This window comes from Uloborus diversus, chromosome 9 (assembly GCF_026930045.1).
Source record: "Uloborus diversus isolate 005 chromosome 9, Udiv.v.3.1, whole genome shotgun sequence".
NCBI classification, from domain to species: Eukaryota; Metazoa; Arthropoda; class Arachnida; order Araneae; family Uloboridae; genus Uloborus; species Uloborus diversus.
This window is the reverse complement of record NC_072739.1, coordinates 155,690,434-155,716,333: the sequence shown is the minus strand read 5'-3', so window position 1 is coordinate 155,716,333 and position 25,900 is coordinate 155,690,434. Positions and strand designations below refer to the sequence as shown.

The window sequence follows — 25,900 nt, the reverse complement described above, 5'->3', positions numbered from 1 at the left end:
TTATTGGAGACTAATAAACTAATTAGGGTCAGTCTAGCCAGGCCCAGAGCCTGTGGCTGATCATCACATTTGTAGTTGTGTTATTTTCAGTTTTATGGCAAAATTCATGCTATTTACATATAAAAAAAAAAGTTGTGTGGACCATAGGGCTTTTGAACTTCTTTTGGTAGAAACTAGCAAATTGTGTGCAGGATATCTCTTGACAGACAAAGGACACCAGATATCCAGTACCTGGCAAAGTCGCTGTTAGCTGCATTGTGATTTAATTTCCAGTGTTTTGTTTATGCATAAAATTGTATGAGTGTTAATAAAAGCCATCAAAATAATAAGTAAGAAAGTTATTATTATTGCTCGACACATTAGAACAGGAGGAATGACCCCAGTAGTTGTTGCCTAAACCACTATCTTCATTGGCGCATCAAAATTGAGTGACTGTCATGACAATCAGTTATTATATCTTGGCTCCATTTAAAAAGAACCGCAGGCTGACCAGCTAATAAAAATTAAAAATATTGTGTATAAGTTTGAAATTTTATTAGGTCCAATCTATAATTTTATATGGAATAGGAATAAGTTAGTTTTTCAGTAAATGTGACATCATCCTATCAAAACCACATATGAGACAGTGAGAAGCATGGTTGCCACACTTCCGTCCAAGGGACGGAATTCCGTCTTTTCAAAATTTCGGCCATCGGACTTTTTTTTCCATGTTCAAAATGATTTTTATAGATGAAACAAATCTTTACTTTTGAATCTTTCACTCTCAAAAAAGGTCTTATTCTGCTGAGGACAAAAAACTGGCCCATCTGCTAAAATTAAAAAGATAAGCTGTTTTTTTTTTTTTTGTTTTTCTCCCAAAAAATAATTAAATAAGTCACTCAATCTGTTGATTTCAACCATTCTTATCTTAATCTGGAAAATTTTATTAAAGTTTTTATCACAATGCATCTTATAGCCAAGAATCTCATACCTGAATTTTTTTTAATTACTATTTTTTTGTATGAAATATGAACTATTTATGTAACATGAACTATAAAATCTGAAGCTTTTTTTCTGCAGTAGCAAATAGTAAGTTTTTTTTATTGTATTTTATTATTAAGTTCTTTTTCTGCTTTTACCTCCTAAAAATCTTGGACAATGATACGTTATTTTTTTATTTAGGTTTTAATTTTTACTTAATCTTACAATTTGGTTTTACTATATAGTTACAGCATCAAAAATTAGCATTATATATGTCTAAAACATCAAACAAACTAAGCGCTAACATTTATGTGTCGCGAAACGGAGCCACGCGCTTTTCAGTCCTGGCCAATTTTTAGAGTGGCACCCATGGTGAGAAGCAAAGGGATGTAAGTGCCAAAAGTAAAAAATTGGAGAGAACCAGTACAAGGAACAGCTCTGTCTTGGAGCAAGAGATAGTAGTACTAGTAGCCCTGGTAGGCATTGCTAATACAATAGAAGACTTATAACGCACACTTTGGGACCAGAGCTTTTGCGTTTATATAAAGATCATTTCACAAATTTTGAAACTAATATTCAGAACATATCTATATATTAGCACTTCAGAATGAGTTTTATCTGCAATGAGTATTAAAGCACCAATATTACAATCAGTTATTCAAAAATAAATATGTTTCACAATCAAAATCCTGCACTTCTGCTAGCTTCATAGTTTGCATAACAGCTGCATTTTCAAGAGCCATCTGGTATTTTCTGTTTACTATGAGTACTAATTTTCAATTTAAAAACTTTGAAATAAGATGGAAAGATGAAAAACTTTCAAAATTTAATTTGCCTAACAATTTTTATTTTTGCAAAGCAAAACAGAGGGATTTTTTTAAACTTCAAAACCTATTGTTTACTTCTGAAAAGTAGTGCGGTTTATAGAGAATTGTGTTGTACAGATGGATGTTATAATGGTCTTCTACTGTACAGCATGATTTAGAAAAAGTTTTCAATGTAAGTCTATCTATGACCACAACTTTAAAATGCATTTTACTCAAAACTTGAAAAAGTCCACTTACATTCCTTTGCTTCTTTATGCCTCATATGGTGTTTATTGTTGGACATGAGCCATAAATACTTTTTTGCAAGAAGAAATTAGGATGAAATAGCTGTCAACTAAGGGCTGTAGTTTGAACCCCCAATTTTGTAGAATAAACCCTGAATGTTGCTGAACAATGAAAATTTTTTTAGTGATGCTAAAAAATACATTTTAAATGTAATAATTATTCACCGAACATCATTTGTCAGTTAAACTATAGTTTTGGATGTTGTGAAAAATTGTCAATTATGTTATATAATTCTGCCTTTAAAATTTGAATTCTATTTTGTTTATTGCTAATGAAATATAATCTTTGTTCTACATACTATGATAAGAGAACTTGACATAAAATAAGAAATCTCAAAATTTATTTATTTCTTTATTTTCTAGCAAAAATGGAATATCCGCCATGGAGAGAAGCATCAAGCCTCATCATTGCTTCTCGATTGTCGTTGCATGATGTTGTTGCAAAAGGTAAAAATTTAGCTGAAGTAATGGGCTCTGCCAAATGGAATTATGACACCAAACAAACTTCTTGTGATTACAGACTTCTAATGGTCAAAAGAAGCGGTTTAAGTTCTTTCATGGCAAATGCCTATGTATATCCTGGAGGTCTAGTTGAAGTTGCCGACTACTCTCCTCTTTGGTGGTCGGTATTTGGCAAACTAGGTATCTCAAGAAAGGAACTATTAGAATTTTGTTCTCATTTTCATGGTCCCAGGCCACCTATGGTGACCCACCCCACAACTCTAGAATCAAAGAAGGCTCCTACCAACGAGGATTACATTCCGGCAGACATAGCATTACGCGTTGCAGCTATCAGGGAAACATTTGAAGAAACAGGTATTCTTCTTTTGACGAATCCGGCACTGGAGACGACGCAAGAAGCCACAACTCATACCCTTGTTACTCAAAATATAGATATTCAGATGTGGCAAGAAAAGATTCATAATGATCCATATGCCTTCCTTGATTTGTGTTTAGAATCACATATGTGTCCTGATATATGGTCATTATATGAGTGGTCAGACTGGCTCACCCCCACTTCTGTTGGCCACAGGAGGTATGATACCATGTTCTATCTGTGCTGCTTACCTCGCCAACCAGATGTTCTCTTAGACAAAGGCGAAGTTACAGTTATGAGGGTAAGAAAAGTTCTCTTTCCTAAAATTTTTAAGTAACAATTTCTTTTTAATTCACGGTATTGATTTTCTGATTCAAAATCCTATTTATATTGCAATTGGAAGTGTGAATTTGTTAATTCCATTACTTACTAGAGACGTACTGAGTAGCCCTTTGGCAGAGTAGCCGTAGTACCGAGTACTTGGCCTTTCACTACTTGACTGAGTAACGAGTTACTGAGCACCGAGTCTGAATTATGTTTTGAGAAGAAAGACCGACACACACGTGATGAATTTTGAACTCATTGGAGTAGTAGTATAGACCTCCTTGTGCATATAATAGTTTTTAAAGCAAAATTTCTACTGAAATTTAATTATGCAATATTAAAAAAATTTTGTGTCAAAAATTTTACAAAAAAGTTATTTTTAAAATTAAAAATAAACAAATAAGAGCTATAATAAATCAAGTTGGAATTAAAACAATTTATATCAATCTATTATAGTTCTAGTCCGCCAAACATAAATAATCTTTAAAAGCTAACAAAAGAACATTAAAAGCATTAATATGCAGGAACACTGCAGATACGCGTTTCAAGGAACATCTTTTTCTATGCATAAAATCTGAGCTAATGAATGTAACCCAACAAAAAAAATCTGACTTTTGTTGAATGTCTTTAAATCCATAAGCTCACATTTTGTGCATTGAAAAAGGCATTCCTTTTAAGACCAGAACATGTGTCTGCAGTGTTCCTGCACATTTGTGCTTTTAACGTTGTTTAATTTGTTTTTATTTTTTAAACAAAGGTATTTTTGTATTTCTTATAAATATTTTTTCTAAATGATTTCAGTACATTATATGCTTCCACTTTTTTATTAATTGTAAAATCTGTCTTGAACATTATTCAATTTTTTACAACAACTCGGCATTGGCCGAGTATCTTATTAAAATTTGGCCAAGTACCAATTACTCAGCAAATTGGTCGAGTAGTTACCGAGTACTTGGTACATCTCTATTCAATTGAAAAAATAATAATTTTTTGTTAAAATGTGAATGTGAATACTAGAAGGTACAATTTTGTTCTGGTATTTTTTTCTATTAATACCCACACAGAAATTTTGATATAAAATGCTCTTAGGTGCTATGAAAGAGGGCTATGGACATAGGTAGATGTTTTTTCAATGTACATTTTGACACAGTAAAAGCGTAGTCCATATTTATTCCATAACTTCCGTTTTTGTCAAGTAAGGATGAAATAAATTGTTTATTTGATCTATTAGTTGTTTCTGTGTGTGTGTGGGGGGGGGGGACTTTCTATTACAAAACTGCCAATGTTCCATGCCTCTGTTAGAAGAGAATTACATTTTTAAACATAAAGTAAGATACTGGTGATTAATATTCTTCCTATATATAATACAAAATATACATATATGTTTCTTAAATATGATGTATGAATGCCTAACTTAGAAGCTATCTACTGGCTTAGTAGCCAGGCCCAGCAGTACCCGTACACTGCGGTACTCGTAGCAGTACCCAGCAGTACTAACATTGCGTACCCGCAGTGTTAGGTGGCTCACATTCAAAACTTATAAATCTGGGCCTGATCCTGACAAAATTGTACAAAATTTCTATTAATCGAGATTTCTGACATCCGAGGCACTATCGTTTCCATTTAGCTCAGATAATCAAAGGTTCCACTGTATTTAGTTTCTTGTACTGTAGAATGCTAATCATTTTAATTGAATTTTAATTTGATTCTTTCAATTACAATGTACATTATTTTATTCAAATTTTCTTTTATAACATTTTCCTAAAAATAAATGATGTTCTGAATAATGTGGTGTAAATAGAAGCATTTCATCTGTGATTTTAAGTAAAGCCCAACAAAGTCAAACTCTTAAGTACTTTATAAAGCAATTGTTTTCATTAGGATCAATTACTTGTGTTCTTTAAAAGTTATCTTGTCTTTTTCTCTTAGTGGTGCACTCCTGAAGAAATGTTAGAAGACAATTCAACAAATGCAGTATTTCTTGCTCCTCCTCAAGTTTATGAGCTGTCAAGAATGATTCCCATTCAAAGTTATCACGAGTTAAAGGAATTTGCCAAAAATAGAGAACCTAAAGGATGTGAGAGATGGCTACCCATAATTTCTACAACAATGGATGGTGCTCTTTCCTTACTACCAGGTACACCTCTTTTATGAAACAATCCATGGTAACAGTTGCAGCCATGGTTGGTATTTCCTCTACTTTTTACTTCCTTTTAGAAAAAAGGAAGTATTGTATTCACGAAAAAATTTCCACTCAAAAATCGGCCTTAATTTCCATTTTGCTCACCCCCAAATGAATGTTGAGTTTTTTTTTCCAACCCGACCACATGTAGATATGTGCGTAAGAATGTACAGACACCCAAAACATCCATTTTGACAATCTCTGAGTTAATTACAACGAGTTTTCTCATGACGTATGTATGTGCGTAATATGTGTATGTATGTCGCATAACTCAAGAACGGAATGTCCTAGAAAGTTGAAATTTGGTACATAGACTCCTAGTGGGGTCTAGTTGCGCACTTTCCTTTTTGGTTGCATTCGTATACTCCAAGGGGGGTCTTTTGCCCATTTTTTGGGGGGAAATCATTGTTAATTTCGATGTAAACTCATGTGGTGTTATAATTTGGAGGACACTTGGCGATATATCGCCAGTCTTTTGGCGACAAATTTGGCAATTTTTTTTTTTAAGTATGGTTTTAATTTGTCCACTGTTGGTGATATTTAGAGAGTAAACTATTAAATCATATTAAAACTGCCTATAATGAGAAAATGACATTAAATTGGAGTAAAAGGAAGTCATGTGATGCACACATCAGCTCGTTTTGTAAAAGGTTCAGTGCGGTGGAAGAAATGGCCCAAAATGAAAATCCACTGATTTTCTATATGCTTAATATGCAAAATTGTTGTGGTAAAACAGAATTATTACATAACTCAATTTAACTGCAATTTTATTGCAATATTTATTAATAGTAAAATATTTTGAAATTAATCATCAGAATTAGAATAGAATGATTGTATATTAGTCCTAAGCCAATAAATGTACAAAGAAAATGTAAATTACTTATTTCTTTTTTGCTGTAGAAGTAATAGAATTCAACAAAATGAAGCAGTTGAACATAGTCAAATTCAATATTGTTGAACATTACTAGTAAAAAAAGATTAATTTATTATCTCTTTATAGTAAATAAAAGTAAGGTTTCAAAGAAATTATTGAAGGAAGTCCGTGGCGGACCTGCACCCAGAAGACCCCATAGCACCTACAGCCTTGAAATTTTGTACAAACTTTTTTCAAGGCCCAGGGATGTGCACCTGGAGTTTTATTTTTTAAAATTCAATTTAGTTTGTTTGTAATTAAATTTATAAGCTCAAATTTCGCTTAAATTGCCTATTACTTCTTATTAAAAGGGTGAAAAATTACTTTTTACATATTAATATTATATATTGCTGGAAAGGGTAGAAATTTGCATTCTACGCGATTTGTTTGAATGCTCTAACTTAAATACGGCGGGAGTTATTTGCGTTTTTAGTTCGAACATTTTTAGGCTTAGCTAAAATTTAGGTATTACTTTCTTCATTAAATCTATTAGTAAAAAGCGAAGGAATTGTCCCACAGTTTTCTTTTTGACACCACTGGAACGAGCAGCTTTTTTTACTCCAGATCTAACTAGACCTATGGTCGAAACACTAAGTTTCTATCTCCAAAGAAAAAAAAAGGTACAAGCTGTTAAAAATAAAGTTTGAATAATATCATCTCCATTAAAATTATTGATATTTTATTTGGCGTTGCCGTAGTTACGTCTTTTCGATTCGCATGTTAATTCTTTCTTATTCACAAACTTTACTGATTTCGATTTTAACGGAAAATTTCAGGCTCAGTTCAATTCAAGCCCCGAGCTAAAGAGCAAAATATATTACTAGAGACCACTCTAAAAGTTGGTAAAAATACAGTAAAACCCCTCCTAACGGACACCCCTCAAGAGCAGACACCCCTCTTATGCTGACAATTTTTAATTCCCCGATTCCCCAAGGCAAATAACATTATTAAACCCCTGTACTGCGGACACCCTTCTATTGTGGACAAAAAAAATTCGTCCCACTAGTGTCCGCATTAGAGGGGTTTTACTGTAATTTTGAAACCCGAGGAAGGGGTGCTTTTTGATCCAAAGGGAGCTCATAATGCGTTTTTAATTTGTTTCTTTTTAATTGACGAATTAAATCTTGGCGAATCAAATAAGACTGCAAAGCCGTCTTCGAGGGTCGGTAAGCGTTATCGAGCAGGGGGCAGAGCCCCCTATTGGTATAAATATTGAAGAATAAATATCACTAATATATTTATTAAAAACGAAGGATCTCACATTAGTTTTTATGTATCATAGTGCAACCTAATGTCTTTATCATTGTAATTTTTTATTAAAATATTTGGTTAAATTAAAAAATATACATTTATTTTCTCTCTTTAAATCTATATTTATTTTCAAACAACATAAGATACCACAAGAAGTTATGGTTAAGTTATCTTTAGGTACTAAATCAAAAGTGAAAACATATACTCTAAATTAAGAATTGAACAAAAAAATTGAACTCAGCTTTATATTAACATTTATATCATAACAAGATAGGGTTTCATTTCAGTGTGTAAGGTAGCTCTGATAAGTTGAAGTTTGATCTCGATAATGTTTATTCCCTTTTTGGGGTTATAGGTAGGTAGGATTTCCAGACTTCCCAGGTTTTCAGACAAAATCCCGGTGTTCCGACTAGTTTACTCCACGGCCCAGTAAAAGATAAATGTGATTACAGATGACCAAAAATGTCTAAAAATAATTTATGAAGGATTTATTAAGATAATAACTTTGTCATTTCTGTAGCTCAGATCCAGACTGACGTAAGTCCAAAAATTGCGACTGTCAGTGTATTACTGCACACTTTATGTGCTGCCTAGTCCACATCAAGCCATACAAAGGTAATTAAAAAAAAAAAGACATCCTCTGTAATTATTTGCCAGTGTTAAAAGAGCGTACTTCCCATTCTTTGCGTGCCCCAGACAAATGATTTTCCTATCTCCTGTGCAGTAGCGATTATAAGACTTACGTTAGCATGGCTCTGAAGTACAGATTTGTAACATTGACTTGTAAAATTAATTTCAGATTAGCTTGGGAGAATTTTTACAACAGGAATAAAAACAAAAGAAAACTTTCAAAAAAGTCCCCCAGTCAATGTAAAGATGAAGAAAATATTGTTCAAAATCTGGTTCCTCATTTAAAGTTTTTTTTCTTACTAAAGTAACTTTAAAATATTGACATGTAGGAAATAAAATGTTTACCTGTATCTGTGTGCTTGTGTCATGTATTATTTATTACCCCTGGTTTTGGCTGATAGTAACCATTCATTCATGGCATTGAGAAAGAACTACCCTTTAAAACACTCTGAAAACCAACCAGGGGGGGGGTATTCTGGTGACCTGGTTGAACATTTCAAAAATATGGCAAGCCTAGTTATAGGGAATAATGGTGAGTAGCGCAGAGTTGAGTTAGTGCACTTTTGAAGAAGTTTTTCAAAAGTTTCCCAACTGAAATCCATGCAGCAATTACATCTTCTCTTTGTCACTGAAATTCCCCCTGGAAAAGTAATCAATGTCAAGGTCAAGCTTTAACGTATCAGAGCCACTATATAAAACTTTTTTTCTCAACACCAAATTGTTAATTCACTTTATAACTTTTGACTCTAGACTCAAAAACTTCAAACCTTTATAGCTGTTGTTTTAATATTGTTAATACATTAATTTGCAATGAAACTGCTATTTGACAGATGAAGGTGTTAATATTTGCAGCAAATATAGGCAATACACATGTTTGTTTTCTTTAAATTGTTATTTAATGCCTTTTTAATTTTTATCAATAATTCATTTTTTAAAATATTTAAACATCTTTCTATTAAAAAGATTCTATTCTCCCCCCCCCCCCCCCCCCCATTTTCACTTAAATTTTTTCACATACAATTGTGCATACTGCCGTGGGCGAGCAGAGGGCATTAACTGAAAAGTATACACCTGTGTATTTTTGCTGTTTAGATTTTAAAAATGTTCCTTAAATGAAAAGAATCAACATATTCATTAATTTCAATAAAACCTGTCTATAACAGTACTGTTGGGACCTAAAAAATATATTATTACAGACAGGTTATTGTTATAGACAGTTTGAACATTCGTGTAATCAGTTTTCAAGTATATCTTCCAGTGCAAATATATGGAACTTTATTTATAAGAAACCAAAATCCAAATAAAAAATTAAAAATTTATGCAATATATGAAAATATATTAATTTGATAGCAGATAATTTAACCATTCAGCAATATTAAGCATTTATAATTAAGATAAAAATTGGAAACGTACATACATGCTAGCAGCAGGGTTAGTAAAAAACCTGGTTTTTTTTTAAAAAGTGTTTTTTTTTTTTTTTTGGTTTAAATCTGGTTTATTTGGTTTAAACACTAATTGTGTGACAAAAAAAGTCGGCACAAAAACATGTTTGACTTTACTAAAAAAAAAGCCGACAAATGATGTTTTTTCCTGTGCACTTTTTTTCAGGTTTTTCTCATCATTTTTTTGAGTTGGTTAAGAAAATTATATGTAGATTAAAGAAAAATACTCTTAATTTCTTCTTTTTGTTTTACAAAGCGAAAAAGAGAGTTAGTCTCATGAAAATTTTGTGTTTTAAAATTCGACAAACTTTTAACCATTTTAAGGGAATTCATGTTTTTGTTTTCTTTGGAAGGAAGGTCGAAATTTGTTTTTCAAAATATTGTTATAAAAGTTAGCAATTTTTTTTAATGATCATTCATTAATGGCAAGTTGAAATGTTTTGAATGATATTTATGCTCAAACTTTATTTCTAAAAAACAAGCTGATGTGTGCATCACATGACTTCCTTTTACTCCAATTTAATGTCATTTCCCCATTACTGGCATTTTTAATGTGATTCAATAGTTTACTCTCTAAATATCACCAACAGTAGGCAAAATGAAACCAGATTTAAAATTTAAAAAAAATCAAAAAATAAAATCGCCAAATTTATCACCAAGTTGGCGACAAAACTTAGCGACCAAAATACTGGCGATACATATCACCAAGTGTCCGCAAAATTATAACACTACTTGAGTTTACATCGAAATTAACAATGATTTCCCCCCAAAAAGGGGCAAAAAACCCCTTTAGAAACACCCAAATGCAATCAAAAGGGGAGGCGCACAACTAGACCCCTCTAGGAGTCTATGTACCGAACTTTCTAGAACCTACCCGTTCTTGAGTTATGCTACATACGTACATACAGACGCCAGGAGAAAACTTGTTGTAATTAACTCGGGAATCATCAAAATGGATATTTCGAGGGTCTATATGTTCTTAAGCACTTATCCACGTGCGGTCGAGAGTCGAAAAAAACTCAATATTCATTCGGGAGTGAGTAAAATGGAAATTAAGGTCGTTTTTTGAGTGAAAATTTTTTCGCGAATACAATACAGTAGGAGCCGCTTAATTTGATCATGGTTAATGTTATCAATCGCTTAATGTTATCAGAATCGCGAAAACCCGTAACACTTGTATATTAAAATGCATTTAAAAAATCGGATATTGTAATCAGTGTATTTGTTTATTGTTATCACTTTTTCATATATTTTGAATTTTTTCCCTTTTTTTGCTCCTTAATAAAGAAAAATACAAGGACAAACACTGATAAGTAGCTTCCTGGAAAATAAGTTCCCTTCTCATCGGTAAAGCAGGAGAATTTTTTCTCTTTAAACACTTTGACAATTCAACCATGATGATTCAAGGCAGTACATCTAAAAATTTCTCAGCCATTACTTTGTAAGTTACAAAAAAAGTGTTTCATGATTGAAAACAAATTGAAAATTTAAACAACAAGCGAAACCGTGCTGGAAATGATGGTGAAATTGAATCTGCTTTGAAACTGGTTTACGAATGTCAGAGAAAATGTTGCGCGAGTAAATGGTCTGTTAATGCAGAAAAAACTTAACTTTAAAAACTTTTTTCCTGGCTTTTGAAATGGGCGAACAATACTTTAGCATCAAACGGATGGCTAAAGTATTGTTTGCCTATTTTAAATGTGGAAAAAATGAAGTATAGTGGACTCCACTACAACGCAATTCGACTTATGCGAATTTTTCACAAGAAACAAATTTTTGAGCTAACATGAATTTTTCGCCCAATTTTTTTTTCGGAAGGAAGTATCAGCTTCGTTATTGGCTACTAAATATTGATTGCGTGAATCTTATTTCATCCCTTTATTCAACACTGACAGCCAAAGTTCCCACACCAAACTAGTCTAGAGTAACTCTTAAATATTGTTATTATATCTACTGTACAGTGCTATTATAGAGCATCATTTTAATTTTACTACATGCTGTGCATATCGTACTGTTATATTTTATGTCTTTCATTCTCATTGGTCATTCATTTTGTGCATCTTAAAGTATTTCATGTTGAATAACAGTTTTTTATTTTTTAAATACAGTAAAAGTTCAATTCTTTATGCAAGAAACTGTAGTGTCTAGTTAAGGAATGCTTTAGAACAGTTTAAGGGGTGTTTATAAGTGTCTAAAAGTATTTGGTATGCTTTAAAAAAATTTATGCATATATTTTTCCACAACGCGAAATTTTGACTTACGCAAGGAGTCTTGGAAGACATCCCTCGCGTAAGTCGGGACTCGACTGTACGTCATTCTGCTAATTTATAATTTTAAACTGTGTTTAGTTGAGTAATTGTAATTTTAATTTGCAGTTGTATGCTTCTTAATTGAAAAAAATCTTCATTTTGTCTTCCTTGATTCCTTTTGGCTATTGTTATCAGTTGGTTATTATTAGAGACGTACCGAGTAGCATTTTGGCCGAGTACCGAGTACTCGGCCTTTCACTACTCGGCCGAGTTACCAAGTACCAATTATGTTTTAAGAAGAACCACCGACAAACATGTGATGAATTTTGAACTTATTAGAATAGTAGTATTGGCCTCCTTGTCCATATAATAGTTTTTAAAACTAAATTCCTGCTGAAATTTAATTACGCATTACATAAACAATTTCGTTTGTGTCAAAAATTTTGCAAAAAAATATTTTTTAAATTAAAAATAAATAAGTAAAAGGTATGATTAATCATGTCCGAATTAAAACAAATTACAACCAATCAATTCTAGTTCTAGTCCGCCAAACATAAATAATTTTTAAAAGCAGATAAAACAAATGTGCAGGAACACTGAAGACACCGTGTTTCTGCCTCCCCCCCCCCCGTTACAATGAACGTCTTTTTCAGTGCATAACATGTGAGCTAAAGAATGTCAAGACATTCGACAAAAAAATCCGACTTTTGTCGGATGCCTTTAAATCCACAAGCTCCCATTTTGTGCATTGAAAAAGGAATTCCTTGTAACGCCAAACACGTGTCTGCAGTGTTCCAGCACTGTGCTTTTAACGTTGTTTTATTTTCTTTTATCTTTTAAGCAAAGGTATTTTTATATTTTTTATCACAAATTTTTGTTTGTAGAAAAAATCTATTTTTAATAAAAAAATTCCATATTTTCTATACTTACCTTTTTTGCGTAATTTTTTAAAAATAAGTTTTATTAACTTTGGGGACATTAAAATAAAGATTTATTCCATTCAAGCATTACAAACTTCATTATTCTCAAAATTCAAATTTGACTTATAAATTTTAATTGTAAATGATTGCAGAATATAATGCTTGCTCTTTTTTTATAAATTTTAGTATCTGTTTTGGACAATATTCAGTTCTTTGTAACTACTCGGTATTGGCCGAGTATCTGATTAGAATTTGGCCGAGTACGAGTACTCGGCAAATTGGCCGAGTAGGCCAAGTACCGAGTAGTTACCAAGTACTCGGTACGTCTCTAGTTATTATTATCAAATTGTATTTGTCCCAAAGTGATTACATTAAGTGGCGCCTACTTTGTAAAAAGAAGCAAAACTACCAATGTCTCTAGGGGCTCGAACTCCCCTCTGCCCTCCTTGTGGGCAGCCATACCACTGTAGAAAGATTATGCTGATTTTTTAATGAACTGAATGTTATTTTTATAATTTAAAACGAAGTTTCATCCTTTCTTCTTTTATCCATACTTCTGAAACTTGCATCGATTATATGGAATGTTAACTTGTGCAATTGCAATTTTTTTTGTAAAATGTTACATTTCTTAATATTGGTTTTGTTTCTGTAGGGGATGATCTGTATCCTAAGGAACCTGATTATAAAGGCATCTCAAAACCTGTTGAGTTTCCCTATGCAATTGAAGATCTGAGGACTCAGTCAAAAAACCTACACAGGATGGAAATCCATGGTCCTCAGTGTACAATGTACTGTAATATAACACCTTCTTGTGGCCATTTACAGCCTCTTACGTATAGATCATCAGCTCCTATAGTGCAATCATTTTTATAATATTTATTTATACCATTTATAACTGTTTATGTGCCTAGTACATTATTATTGTTTTTTTGTTTTTGTTTTTTCAATAATTGCCAACTCTAAAAGCAGTGTTTATTTTGTTTCTTTACCTTTTTGGTGCAGAAAGAAAATGTTATTGCAATTGAAAGTTCTTAGTTCTAAAATTAAAAGAATTGTTTAGTACACAAATGTTGCATTTTTTAGAAAATATTTTTTTCTGACTGAAATTTTTATATTATGAATAAAAGTTTTACCATAAGCAATAATTAGAAATCTTAAATTTTCAAAAATTTTCCCCATTTGTGCAAAGAAAATAGTTTGTTTACTGGTTTTTTATTTTTCTCTTATGAACACAATGTTCATAGAGTACCTATTTATGTTTCAAGTCTTGAATTTGTTAGTTTCCTATCAGACAAAATGATGAAGTCAAAGCAGATATAATCATTACTATTTTGTTTTCAAATATTTTGATTGTCTAATTTGCTCACATCTGCAACAATTCATGCACTTCAAGTCTATCCTTTTTTTTTTGAACTTAGCAAAAATCATTAAAAAGAGAGGGAGAAAGATAGAAGAATGTATTATGTATTTTGAGTTAGTGTACTTGCAGGTGAAGGAAAATGTTAGTAACACTATCATGGTCCTTTTTTCCTGAAAAGTTATTTCTACTGGTAAAATTTATCTTAAATTGCAACTGTTGTATGATATATTTATATATTTATAGGAGGAGGAAATATACAGTTAGCCACCATAGTTAAGACAGCCATCTAGTCCTTTCAGTTCTTTTTTCTTTATTTTTTAAATTAACTGTATAACATATTCAGTTATTTTTTGCTAATATATATTGTGCTGTGTATTTCATTTCAACTCTGAAAATAAGGCCAAATTAAAGATTCTCTTTTTTTTTTAATATGGGCCAGTTATTATTTCTTGATAACTGTGAAGTTGAGGAAACAAGTAGAGCTTTTTTATTTCTTCAGATTAATTATGGTTATCTTTATTCTGTTTGAATTTAAAAGTTACTTCTTTAGATTAATAAAATATTCACACTTTTAGCTTAAATATTCACACCATAATTTACCTTCTTGGAGAGAGAAAGCAGATTGCTGTTCTTTATATATCACATTAAGATTATTGATCAAATTTTGCAATTTTAACCTTTGTCTTGTATACTTTGAGTTTGAAAATCTAAGTTTTTAAAAATGGAATGTTGGACAAATATGTTAAACTGAATTAGTCTTCATTTAAATATTATGCTATTTCAAAAATAAATATTTAGTCAGTAAGTGAAGACACTTAAGTTTTTAAATTTTATCTCAACTTTTAAAAATTCGCCTTTTTCTTATTTATTTTAATTATGTTTTTGCTACTATTGTGTGAGAATACAAAATATGATGTATAAGGGAGGTTTTGCTGAGCAAATTAAGGTACGAAATGTTCGTTTCATGTGAAAATCTGAAATGTTTGTATAAATTGTATCAATAAATTGTTAGTGATTTTGAATCATCTATTTTTGTTACAAATATTTCGATGTTGATAAATTGTAAATAAATGAAATATTTAACTACATTTGGATGCTTATTATTTCAATTTTCTTACAAATAATTTTTTAAGCGAAAGATTAATTGATGTGCTTCAGTCTATACATGGTCAGTACTTCACAATATTGTTAAACTTCAGAGGATATGCTTAGCGTACACGTTTGACAGCCTCCATATTTGAGAGAGAGAGTAGAAAATGTAATGACTTTAAGCTAAGAGGTAGAGGGTGGAATAAAAAGGTCATGAATTGTGGTTTAAAAGGCAATAAAATGTATACCACATCCCCCTTTTTTCCAAATACAGTGAACTTTCGACAGCTCAAAATCCCTGGGGACCTCCTAAAACCTTTCAGTTGTTGGTAGTTCAACCCCTATAGGAAGTTCCCACTACCTTCTCAAGAGTTTGGGATGCAATGAAATTTTTTAGAAAAAGGAATGTTCAAGTTATAAAGCTAACTTTAAAACTTTTTTTAGAAAGTGGAGGAACATGTTTGAGTATTTCGCTAAGTTGAGTCAACTCTCATGCATTGTTATGTAGCCAGGGAAGTCATTTTGCAGACTGCACCATTGAAATGCTTAGCGGGGTGGTTTGAGAGAGATTTTTCTGTTGTTTTGGGGGTTCTTTGTGGTATTTAGGGGGGAACTCCTGATATATCAGTGGTGTAGCGAGAAATTTTTTGTGTGGGGGAGGGGGGGGGGTATCATGAAATGGTTTGAAGTTAAAGGTCAAAAAGCAGTTTTAGGCCCTTGCATGTGTGTTCATACACAAATTTTTGCTGCTTCATGGGAGGCAGCATGACCTCCTTATCCCACCTGGCTATGACACTTATATAGTAAATTTCAAACTTGTATTCTGATTTAGACAGATTTATTTTGGCTTTTAGTATTCACAAAAATCATGTATATTTCATGATGATCACAATCAGCAGTATTAAAAAATAGAACATAAATCAATGTTAAAAAATGAAACTCAATTTTTTTTACTGAGAAATTAATATTGAAAAGTTTTTGTTATGAATAAAGAAATAAAACCAGTGGTTATTAAATAAGCTTTCTGTTTGTGGTATCTGTAGTATAAGAAACTCTAGCATTGCGTTGCTAAGTTAAATTTGTAGAATATGCTGCATACAGCTTCGTGTTTGCTTTAAGGTTTGAAGATTTACTTTCATTAATAAAAAAGAACAAAGCAATCGTTTTACATAGGAACTAATAGAGCTTCTGAGCACTTTCTACAACAGAATTGTTTTGAATGTTAAGGTCCTTCTCCCTTTAAATATTGTAATTGATTTGAGAACTAGTACATTTTTGTATGGCACCTTACATTATCATGCTTTCCTGGGAGTGATTAGTAAGGATGAAACCAGAGGTGGGGAAAGAGTCATTGCTCAGACTGCGCCAGTAAAATTTTTAAGGGAGGTTGTTTAAAGGGGTATTTTTTCCTTTTTTTGGGGGGGAGGGCAGGGAGAAGGAAAATACACTTGAAAACAACCCCCCCCCCACCCTGAAAATTTAAATGGAGCCATGACCCCCTTGCACGCTGTTTCTTATCTTTTTTTTTCAGGGGGAGGGGTGGAGGACACCTCTACTTATGCACACATGTAATTAATTTCGTGCTTCATGAGGGAGAATCCCTCTCATTTTCTATCACTGCGTCACTGATTTGTAACATATTTCAGACTGACTGCTTTTCCCACACTTGGTAACTGAAAAAAAAAAAAATCCTTGAAACAAAGGAATCGTCCATTTTTCTTCTCACTTCTTTTTCGTCTGAAAATCTAGTCATATGATTTAGCATAAAAAATTACAAATACAAAAGTGACGACCAGCAACAGGCTCTGGGCCCAGCTAGACTGGTCCTAGTAGTGGTAGTCACGATTATCCTAGCCGGAATTACTAAATTCCGGCTAGGATAATCGTGGATACTTTTTCTGGAAGTATATAATTGTAAAAAAAAATGAGCCCCTTTCCCATTCGCAACTCCAGAGCTTGAATACGCTACCTTGCGGTGATTAACAATACTAAAGAAAAAGGTAAAACATTCCGTTCCACGTGTTTTCTTTGGAGAAAATCACAGGCTTCAGAGAGTTTTGTGGTGCAATGTAATTTAAGAGGAATAGAAAAGAAAGTTTCCCACAAACACTATGAAATATTACTGTCATTCATTAAACTTCAAAGAAAGTTATAAGTTACGGCATCTGTTTGTTTTACCTTTTTCATCCGCCATTAGACAGGCTGCAGCGCCCCCTACAGTTTATTGGAGTTGCGAATTAGTTTTTTTTTTAATTGGTAGAAACTCTATTTTAATGCTGAATGAGAAATTTAATTTCCAAAAAAATAAAAATGTTAAGATAACGTCACGAAACGGTTAACTGAAATAATAACTGAGATTGATTCAGGCGTGCGTCGTCTGCTTTTTAAAACTGAGTATTTTAATAATCTGTCTACTCACAATTGCATTTTCCTCAGAAATATTTTCGTTGCTTAGATTTTTAAGTTCATTTTGTTGAGGAAAAAAATATTTGAAACACATTAATCATTTTTAATATCTTTGCTATTTCGATTTGTATAATAATTCTTTCTGACAAATTTTTGTAGGATGTCTTCAGAATGCAAGCTTTAAATTTTATGAAACATCTCGAAAGAATGTTTTAAATTGTGAAAATTAAAACTTATTTGATATTTCGGCTCAGAATTGAAATAACTAAATTGCAGTAGATCGAGTATGCAGTAGACAGAACGGCGTTCAAAGTCTAATTAAAGTCGCCAAATAAGATATCGTTTAAAAATAGCTCTCTGCTGTAAAACGTTCACGGTCGTCAGCTGCATGGCGACGAGCTCCGATGATCTGAAGATAAATCCAAACGTCTAAAACGTTCCTAAAGTAATTAAGGAAAATGAAGATTTAATGTGTGTTTGCATCGGAAGACATATTTTATTTCTCAACATCTTGCTTGTTGTTCAGGATAAATATCAATTCGAATTGATTAACTACGCCTAACCTCGTTGCCGGGTAAATGTGAAAATCACTTACGATTTTATGGGATTTCGTATGTCATTATTTACCAGTTCTGTCATTTTCAGTTTTTGTTCTTATTTTTCGCTTTAAATCGATCTCAAGAGAAAAAAGAACGATGTATTCCAGTAATGCATTGGCTGTGCGGCGCACTCTCGGCGAGTTTTTGGCGCATGTGCATAAAGATTTGGCACGAGCCACCAAAACAACTGTCCACGGTGGTTTTGCCGACTGCTGTAAGTCAAGGGTGATATCAAACATGTATTCTACCAAGATGAATAAGACTGTGACTTTAGACAATATGAATCAAAATATTAAAACAATGGAATATGCTGTTCGGGGAGCACTTGTTATTCGTGCTCTTGAAATAGAAAAAGAATTGGAAAAGGTGAAATTTATTATGTTATATTTTTAATATACTTGCAACCTTAATTCTACATTTTCTCCAAAAAATTTTGCATTTTCTTTATTATGCATGACTTATAATTTTTTTAATTTATGGGGCATTCCAAGGTATTTTTGACAATTATGTAGAATCCGTATTTATTTTGATCTTTTCCTACCAACACACCAACTCAAATTAAAATAATTTGCAAATCAAACTAAATTAAAAATTTATGGCAAAAAAAGGTCACGTTACGGACTCTACATAATGTCAAAAATACCGTGGAATGCCCCTTATACCATTTGTTCAGTAAAATAGAATATTGAATCATCTTGACCAAGGTTAAAAATAACACCTGTTATGAAACTATTTCCGCTCCAGTTCTCCCGATCGTCCCTGATTTTGTATTGGCACAAATAATGATGTATTTCCTGTCTAGCTTTAGTAAACTTCCGAAGCTTTATTTAAATTCACGCGTTCAAAATCAGGGAAAAGCTTGTTTGATCTTTACAAAATAGTAAACTCTGTGCAGCAAAGTCACTTCCGTTTTGTTATGAGATTTTATTTATATAAAATAAGCAGCTTAAAAAAAAAACTTTTTTTTAAAATCATTGATGTATAAAACTGCAGAAAAGTTTCATTTCTGAACGAAAATTTAGATTGGGTGGGGGGGGGGGAGAGGATAAAGGTTAATATCTTACTATATACTTTCTATTTCATTACTAAGTGAATGAATTAATATTGTTGCTGTTCTTTAATTTGCCCACATGCTTAATGTTCAGTTTTCGTTCCTTCATAATTTTTTTTAAATATTTTGTTTAATTCTGTTTTAAATCGAAAAAATGTTAAAACAAGTCTAGGATTTTTCCATACGACCAGGTGTGGGCCAGGCCTGTGTCTAAATTTTCAAAAATAGAGGAGTTTCAATGTTTCTACGTTCTTATATGGGGGGGGGGGAATTCCACCCCTCCCAAACTTCAGTTTAATGTCAGGAAAAGGACATACTAGCCAAGCAGTATTATCATTACGGAAATATTCAATCAAGTTCTGGGCATTATGAAAATACTTAAATGGACAATTACAATCACAATTTTCCCCAAAATATTGTTTAGTTAATACTGTATCAATTTGTTCACTATTAAAGCACAGAAGTGTTCCTATCTGTATTTTATTTAAATGAAACATATTTACTTGTTAAGAATAATTTCTTCATATTTAAGTGATATCCCAATAGTTAGGTAAAATTTAATATCGGAACAAATCTGATATACCCCCCTCTTGGCGACTTTTTCCTGTTGGCGCCAAAAAAGCGTCGCCAAGAAAACTATGTATGACGTCATATGTCATACATCGTTCTTAGCGATGCTTTTTTAGTGCCAACAGGAAAAATTCAAATTATGTCATTAATTATTTAATGAAATTAATGCACTAATTTTTTTCCGTTGTTTCTCCGGGATACGAGCCCTCGGTCTCATAGTACTTTCGTAATGAGACCTCGGCTCGCCGGCCCTGCCTCGGTCTCATTACGAAAGTACTATGAGACCTCGGGCTCGCCAGGACCTCGCTGCCGCTCGGTCCGTTATCCCTCCGACTTTTAATATACATCACAGTCGGATATAAGTCACAGATCTCCTCCGTTCAGTATACAATAAAGTCACAGATTTTATGTGAAATTAACACCATTTTTGTGCTACAAAAATGCCAACCAGACCAAAATACAAACTACCAGAAACACACTAAAAACACAATAATTCAAAATATGTTCACTTACCTTTTTTACTTTTCTTTTACTTCCTCACGTGAGGCAGTGCACATATGTTCCGCTCTTAGGGAAATTATCCCATTTTTTATTATCATTACTTTACAAAAATATTTAAATTATGTTTGTTTTGACAAAAAAAATTCCAAAAAAAACAACCTTATTTTACTTGTATTTTGTACTCCACCCAATTAATTTCGCGAATTATTTCCAAAAACTTTACAAACATATCCTCATTTTTGTATTCACAATTTTTCATTCAAAAATTTCAATTGATACATTTGGACAACATCACAAACCGAACTCATAATTAAAATAGAAAATTCAACTAAATTAACATTAAAAAACAACAAGAAAAAGAATACTCTAAAATAAAGTTTGAATTGAAACTTTATTTTAGAGTATTCAACTTAAAATCTCCCTAAGAGCGGAACATATGAGCACCTACCTCCTACCACAGAGACACGTGCAAAAAGACACACTTCGAGAAACTACTTTCCAGCGTTCAAGTTGCAAAACCAGCGTTGCCAAGTTATCGCCTTATTGGCGATTTTCGTATCGAGCGAAAAATTAAAATCTCGCCAAGAGGGGGGCATATCAGAGGAGAGCCTTAATATCTACAAGATCTATGGGGCCGCTACATCTCTTAATGCCAGGGCCGATTTTTTCAACCAATCTGCCACTGTGCATACGTGTTGTTATTGCAATATTGCTTTTTAATCTGTATTCAACCTTTACGTAGTATGTAACACGTCAATATTGACACCGTCACTACAATATCAAGATCTGTTAAGGTTGGTGCAAGAAATTTTGCTAGTAGGGCTATTGTAATCAAGCTTTCAAGAAAAAAAACCTTTGTTTTTTTAAATTAATACAGATAAAAGCTTAAAAATTATTACTTCTTTGCATTTTTAATTTAACTGCTAAAATTGAATGCTGAATGAAAATCAACTTTGTTTTTTTGCCATCGTATTATTCGCTATCGCCTCAGATTATATGCAGGGTTTATTTTTCAGACTCTAAAATCCTTTTATTTTAAAACCAAGTTTTATATACATATACCTATGTTTTGAAATTAATTTATTGTTTTTTGCATTTCAATACTGTTTGTTACAAAAGTAATCTAAGATTTTTTCCCCTAACAAATAAGGAAATCATTTGAAATTGAGTTACCTAGTGTACATAAGTTTTTTTTTTGTTATTTTTGCAGCAATAATTATACTGCTTGAAAATTTAGTTTAAAATCATTTCTATAAAAACTTTTTAGTTTTATTATGATTAGATATTTCTTTAAGAGTGTTTGTAATAATTTTCTTAGAATTCTTAACTGATTACTGACTTAACTGATTAACTGTTAACTGATTACTTGAAGTAAAGTATTTGTTGAGATTTCCTATAATATTCCCTGCAGATATTTTAATGTGCTATTTTTACTAAAAAATGGAGCATCTTTTTAAAAAAATATTTTAAATTAATAGCTTAAAACGTTTTAAACACTGCATTTTATGTAATATACAATGGTTTTCAAGTAGGGAAAAGCAAGGAAACCATTATCATTGGTAACGTAAATTAGGCAAATTTGGTAAACTTAATCAGGGAAAAGTCGGGGAACTTTTTTTCTTTTTCTGTCGCCACCCTGTAACACATATTTTTTTCCCTAACTAATATTTCCCTGATGTGCAGAGCATAAATTATATGACTTTTGAGCCTGGAAGCAGCTTTATCTGATTGATTTTGCTCATAAAATACTCAGTTCTGGTGTTGGTCTTAAAGTTTTTAAATTTCTGTCCGAGTCAGTAGTAAGGAAATAGGTTCATTTTATAATAGTCATATTCATCTAGATTTGTCAAAGATGTATGTAACATGGCTAGATCTCAAAGATTATTGCCCGGCAAAAATATTTGAGACTATTGTGGTTTTTTTCCTCAACTTTTTTGTTGATTTTTATGTTTAATGTACAAATAAAAAAAATATATAACTTTCTTATATGATGCTATGCATGTGTAAAAATAACTTATTTTTTCCTTTTTTAGGGAGTCAAAAAACCATTTAATCAAGTCATTAAAGCTAATATAGGAGATTGCCATGCAATGGGACAGAAGCCTATTACTTTCATTCGACAGGTAATGATTGTGTTAAAAATAAGCGTAAATTAATACATTTGACTTACAATAGTGCTTATGCTGAATTAAATGAATTTGTCTATATGAGCCAGCTAGCAAAGCTATTTACTGTATCTAAATGTGACAGACATCTCTAAATAATTTCAATGATATAGGTTACACTGCTTTGAAAGTTTAGTCACTTAAAGCTCACTTAAGTGTCAAAACATAAATATAGTCAAGACTCCTTAATGACGAATTCCTGGGGCCATTGTGATTATTTTATCTCGGGCTGTCAATAAATGATGTCACACTTCCCCCCCCCCACATTTTTGATGCCCCTCCCCCCATTATCATAAAGTAGCACACTTCGCCTCTTCCCTTTGTCACCAAGTGTCTCACTTCAAATCCCAACCCCGCAGCTCTTCCTGCAGGCAACCTGTTCTGCTTCCAAGGGTGACAAATTTTGTGATGACAAAATGTAAGGAGGCTAAAAAAAAAGATAAAAACCCTTTCAATTTTTCAAAGTGAATTTGAATTCTGAAATTTTGAATTCAAATTATGTTTTTCGCAATCACGAGATGCGTCAGGACCCTACTCATTGGTTACTACCCCACTCGCTTGTTTCTAGAAAAGGTTCCTGCCCCTCCTCTTGGGCGGTTACGTGTGTATAGTTATGTATGTGTACACTTGTGTATGTGCGTGGACCTGTGTGCATGCACATTGGCATATGTATATGTGTGTAAAGGCGCGTATGTGTGTGAGTGTGTATGAGGCGCTTGCAGAGGATGGTATGGTTTAAAAAGGAACCAGACATCAAGGACGGGAAAATGAAAACAATTGGCAATCGTGATTGCTCAAAAAGGAAGGAACCCCTCCCCCCTCAAATTTGTTCTTTAGTTTTTTCTCTTTGCAGCTCAAATTACAGCAATACATGAGAGTATGCTTAATGATTAAAAAAAATCTATATACATATTATTAAGACACGAGGCCGGCACTTGTCAGCATCGCCCAGAGCGGCAAAACTACTAGAGCCGGCCCTACTTCCTCCCTCCCCTCATCACATGTCACACTATTTTTCATGAACATATTCTTGTTGAAAAATGCATAGTGTCACATTTGTTTCCCCCTTCCTCTCCTTTGTCACAATTTCATGACTCCCCCTCAAAGTGCAACATTATTTATGGACAGCCCCTTAAGCGATAAATTATGACGTGGTTACTAATTCACGCGAATAAACATTAAACAAGTGAAAGAAAACATAACTTTAATTGGCACAAATTGTGCATAATTAGCATAAACTGCATATCCATGTTTCGGAGTTACGAGGATCCCTCCTTTTTTAATGCCAAAGAAGTGAGCTTGTTAATGGAAAGACATCCAACAAAAGGCCTTTTGAGCTTTTTTGAAGCTTTTGTTGAATACAGGGCCAGATATAATCCGTGGGACAGTCAACCATAGTGTTTCATTCTGCAACAATGGAATTTCAAAATGAAAAGCAGCAGAAATGAAGGAGAAAATATTCGATGGTTAAAATACTAAAATATTTTGATTCCAAGTTGTTGCAAAAATGAAAAAAACGACAATAAATTAATCTATATGCAAACCGCGTAAGGAATATTACGTCGAATTTCTTTGAGATGGACCAATGGGAAACGACAAAATGTAAACAAACCTCAATTCTTATGCAGCGTTTATTTTATACTAGCAATGCAGTATGATCAAATTCAACAGTGTTAGTTTGATTAGAAAAGAAATTTATGGGTTTTTTTCTGAATTTTTTTATTTTCATAGTTTTTCCTTAATGAAAATACGTTTTTAACTTTTTTTCCGTAACTGTTGGCAATTGGCAGATGATGTTTATGTGGAATAATGCTTCAAGTTAAAGCGTTGCTGCTTGGAAGCTCGGTCAAAGCTCTTTTATTGTGTATGCAGAATTTAATGATAAGGAAACATTATAATTTGTGAAAATATGCATCATTACAGTATCTCCAACAAAGGTTTAATTTCAAAACATAGCATTGCAAATAACAGAATGAGATGAAAAGAGGAACTAAGATCACAGAACAAGCAGCTCTGACACAGAACATTGCAGTATATGGTATTCTGAGACGTACAATTAGTTATATTCTATGTTCAAATGCTTACTAATTACTTAGATTATAATGAAAAATAATTAATGATTCCCTTTAACAGTTTAGAATACAATTCTTTTAAAAGGTTTTTTCTGCTATGGCAAATACAATCGCTTTGACAGTACTTGGCGCGTGTTCACTTTCTACTAAGTTGGCAGGGAAAAAAAGGCACATCGTTTAGGTCGCTGCAACCGTTTGCTTCATATTTTAATTTCACATTTTAAGCAAACTTTTATTGTTTTTACTGAATTGATATGTTTTTTTGGCAGATGAATTTACATTCTAATGGAGCTTTTTAAAGTTTTATTTAGTGAATTGTTTTAATGGAATGCTTTGAAGACCATTAAAATGACAAAATAATGTATGGCTTTGACGAACAAAGTTTCTTAGTAACTTTGTCCAAACATTACAGCAAAAAATGGAATGAGAAAGAATTGTCAAAATTTTAATTGCAGTAATGGAAAAATATGCTTTAATTGCATAGAATGCAATTAAAAGTATGATTATGTATTTAAAATAATATACCTAAGATTTTGAGATTTTAATCTGATAACAAGAATTAAAAGCATATGATGTGAAAAACTTGACTGTTTCAAATTAACTTCAGCAATTAACCAAATAGTGAATATTATGAATCATAAAAAAAAAAAAAAAAAAAAAAAATCCAATTAAATTAAAAGAAGAAACAATTATTTCAGAGTGTTTTGCATAGACAGATGCTTATTTTTTTCTGTATTTCAACTGTATAGAACTTAAATAACCAAATTAACTAATGCCCAACATTTGTACTTAAAATAAATAGTTACTTACCTGTTTTTTAATCTGTTCTTCCATAGTTGAAAAAATACTTTAAAAAGAAAATGAATACTCTCTTACACGGAAAGTCTAGCAGACGATACTGGCGAAGTAACACAAGTATTTATGCTTTACCTGCTCACAGGGGCGGGCCGATGCCCCCCCCCTCCCCGCCTATGCACCCTCAAGCCTGAACACCTTTTTTTATTTTTAAAAAAAATTATAATTTTTGTTTTTGGTGTAGCTTCTTTATTTTTATTTATTTATTTATTTTTCTGATAAAACAAGCCTGTGCAACTTCACTTCTTTTTTTTTCTTTTCTTTAAACCCGTAAACCTGTGTACTATCGTTTTATTTATTTATTTATTATTTGTTTATTTATTTATTTTAATTATTGCATCTTTTTTTTTTTACTTTTTGCACTTTTTTTTACGCTTTTTGGAAGCCAAGGTTGGCGCCCTCTTGCGGGACCCAGTCCTCCCCTGCCTGCTCA

General features: G+C 32.3%; 1 protein-coding gene and 1 pseudogene across 2 annotated transcripts in view; both read left to right on the top strand.

The window, feature by feature from the left end:
• The window catches only part of LOC129229945 (acyl-coenzyme A diphosphatase NUDT19-like), a 50,291-nt gene extending 36,088 nt beyond the window's left edge, over window positions 1-14,203 (top strand). For both annotated transcript variants that reach the window (XM_054864327.1, XM_054864326.1), the window contains exons 2-4: window positions 2,435-3,189; window positions 5,142-5,349; window positions 13,452-14,203. In XM_054864327.1, the coding sequence (XP_054720302.1) occupies window positions 2,435-3,189; window positions 5,142-5,349; window positions 13,452-13,672 (1,184 nt within the window). In that variant the 3' untranslated portion in view covers window positions 13,673-14,203. The remainder of the gene's footprint in view (window positions 1-2,434; window positions 3,190-5,141; window positions 5,350-13,451) is intronic.
• A 3,833-nt stretch (window positions 14,204-18,036) lies between these two features.
• Window positions 18,037-25,900, top strand: part of LOC129229944 (alanine aminotransferase 1-like) — a 57,824-nt pseudogene continuing 49,960 nt past the window's right edge.